This window comes from Kryptolebias marmoratus, linkage group LG15 (assembly GCF_001649575.2).
Source record: "Kryptolebias marmoratus isolate JLee-2015 linkage group LG15, ASM164957v2, whole genome shotgun sequence".
NCBI lineage: Eukaryota > Metazoa > Chordata > Actinopteri > Cyprinodontiformes > Rivulidae > Kryptolebias > Kryptolebias marmoratus.
In genome coordinates, this window is record NC_051444.1 from 496,986 (window position 1) to 500,045 (window position 3,060).

At 44.9% G+C, this 3,060-nt stretch overlaps 1 protein-coding gene across 1 annotated transcript in view; it reads left to right on the forward strand.

Moving 5' to 3' along the window:
* The window catches only part of fgf7 (fibroblast growth factor 7), a 6,641-nt gene extending 5,005 nt beyond the window's left edge, over nt 1-1,636 (forward strand). The window contains exons 3-4 of the mRNA XM_017434541.2: nt 717-823; nt 903-1,636. Coding sequence (XP_017290030.1) covers nt 717-823; nt 903-1,121 — 326 coding nt within the window. The 3' untranslated portion in view covers nt 1,122-1,636. The remainder of the gene's footprint in view (nt 1-716; nt 824-902) is intronic.
* Nucleotides 1,637-3,060: the final 1,424 nt, after the last annotated feature.

Consider the following 3,060-nt stretch of genomic DNA (forward strand, 5'->3'; position numbering starts at 1 on the left):
CAGAGGACAGAGGGCAGAGGGCAGAGGACAGAGGACAGAGGGCAGAGGACAGAGGGCAGAGGGCAGATGGCAGGGGACAGAGGGCAGGGGGCAGAGGGCAGGGGACAGAGGGCAGAGGGCAGAGGACAGAGGACAGAGGACAGAGGACAGGACAGAGGGCAGAGGACAGAGGGCAGGGGGCAGAGGGCAGGGGACAGAGGGCAGGGGACAGAGGGCAGGAACTACAGATAAAAATCTGTCCCATTCACTGGATAAACCCTTGTTTTTTTACGTGCACTGCCTCTTTTCTCTACAAACATGATAATTTAACTGTAAAACGAATCTCCAGACTTTTCTTTGAACTTTGAAACGAGGTCTTAAAACATTACAGTGAATAATCTTAACACAAAGCAGCATATTTCAGCAAGTCAAGTAAATAATTTGTTAATAAGCCTCGTTCTGAGACATGGCGGTTTGATTTGAAGTTAAACTGTAGCGTGCAAAGCAGATGCAGGGAGGTAGTTTCCTCAGCCCCACAGGGGAGGAGGGGAATCTGGCATCCAGGCTGTGGTTTGTGTAACGGCCACCCAGGCAAAGTTAACAAGACGTGAACCAAGCCAGAGAGCCGCAGACTGATTAATGACAGGAACCTCCATCTCCTCGCTTAATGAAGATGAATGTGGAGGGCTCAGCAGGGTGGACAGCGTCTTATCTGTCCTGCAACATGTCTCTGACAGGTATCCTGGAGATCAGAACGGTGTCGGAGAAAGGCGTCCTGGCCATCAAAGGCATAAAGAGTCAGTTCTACATCTCCATGAACAAGAAGGGACAGCTGCAGGGGAAGGTAGGGCTGCTCCTCCTCACTGTGAAAATCAGCCAATAATCATCTTCAAATAAACACTCCTGCTGGGTTTTCATTACAGAGGATCTACAACCAAAACTGCAACTTCAAGGAGTTTTTCCTAGAAAACTACTTCAACGCGTACGCGTCTGTAAACAAGTGGAATAAAACGAAGGAGATGTTCATCGCTCTGTCTCAGAAAGGACGGCCGCTGAGAGGCCGGAGGACCAGGAGGGAGCAGGTGGCGTCTCACTTCATCCCCATGAAGTGCAAGGAGGACGAGGACAGACGAGTGGAGTAAAAAGCTGAAGACTTTCCTCCAAGCCGGAGGGTTTCAGTCGTATAAATACATATAAAACACACGCATGTAGCTCTGACAGCACGCCACGCTCTCCTGATGTGCAGCTCCTGAAGGAAGAACCTGGATCAGGACTGAAACCAGGAGACCTGTTTAACCAGGACCAATGTCCAGGATGGAGATCAGGTTCGAGCCAGAAGAGCTGAAGCAAGCTGGACTTGTCTTTAAACAGAAGCTAGTTATTTGTGAAGAACTGTGTGTTATCCGTCGCTGCTCACTGACTCCTGGTTTCTTTGATTAAGATGCTGCTGCTGGAAAAACCTCCAGACTGAGATTCACCCGAACACAGTAAACCTGTAGCTATTATAACCTTCATCACTTATTTATTTGTAAAGATATTTTCAACAGTTTCTGTTCAAACATTCCCATCTTCTTAAGAATAATAAATCAAATGAAAACCTGCCTGGAGATGCTTTTATTTCCTCACAAACAGTCAAACAGTTGTGTGTCTTTTGTTCTACAGATATAATCTGCTGTGAAACTGTTTTATCAACTTTGTTTTAAGAGCTGAAAATCATCTTCTATTGTCTGTCCAAGAAGGATTTGTTCAAGTTAAATAAAGCAAAACTGTAGCTGGAAGCTAAAATTAGGGAGACTAAAAGCTGAAATTATCCTAAGGAGACAGAGAAAATGTTTCTGAAGGAGCTGAAGACACCTTAATGTGTTTCTATGGGGAATCATTTTAGAAATAAAGTGAAATCTTTAGAAAAGTGTAAAAGTTACTAAAAGTCCCGCGGCCATCGGCTGAAGGTTAACAGTCTGGGATGATTTATGGTTTAAAAAACTTTATTACAGCCTGCAGATAAACTCCTCAAATGGTCCCTAACTTCAGGTTATTAATGTGATCAGCTCACAGATTCGCTGCTCGGGTCAAAGGTCACGCTATGAAAAATCAAAGTGGAGTCTTGTTGTTGAAAAGACACACAGGCGAGATGCCAACACGCTCTCATAAACAGAAACCCGTCCGCATAAAGATCACGTTTTACCTTTCTGTCTGAGTTCACATCTGGTTTGGAAAACCCCCGTTGGATAAAAACGGTGAAACTGAGAGAACAAACCTCTGAAATACAACTGAGCCAAACAACATGTGAGCTACGGGAAGCTTTCTGCCAAGTCACGCAAACTCAGACTTAGCAGATAATTTGTAACATGCTCCGAACGTAAACACGTTTCAGAGGCAGGGATCCCGGCGGGACGAGGAGCGGGCGAAGCCAAGCAGCTCCAGAGAAGCTTCAGACGTCCAACGCAGGAACAGACACTGTTCCAAACGTTCTGCTCCTTCGGTTCTCATCCTGAAATGATTCATAGCTTCAGACGNGGAAAATAAAAATTTTCAAATAATATTTTGTTATCTTAAATTAACACAATTATTTAATAGAATTTAGTTTTGAGCGTCATTCTGGTCCACACTCCATACCAGTAGGTGGCGGTAATGCACCAAATTCGTTGTTTGCCAACCGCCAATAAAAATTAAAAAAGAAGAAGAAGAACTCGTCGCTGGACTGTTGCATACCTTTGGTAGCTCAATCCAAGCCTTGTGAGTAACCCAACTTGTGTTTATGAAAGAACTTACCTTGTGTCCCTTGTGCCTCTGCAGTCCTCCTGTCTCCTGGAAGCCTGCCAGTGGATTTCTCTCATCATCTGTGAAAACCCCAAGAATCCTTATCAGTCTCAACTCAACCATTTGGATTTTTTCCTGGACCTGTTACCCGCCTAGCTCTGACCTGCCCCTCTCCACCTGTACCCAGGACTCTGGACTGAACCACACTTCTCAATGCCTGAAGACAAAAACATCACAGTAAGGAGAGAACTTTATAAATCAGTTCTCAGGATTACTGCTCTAGAAGTTATACTTACCTTTGTCTTTTTCATTACAGCCCCT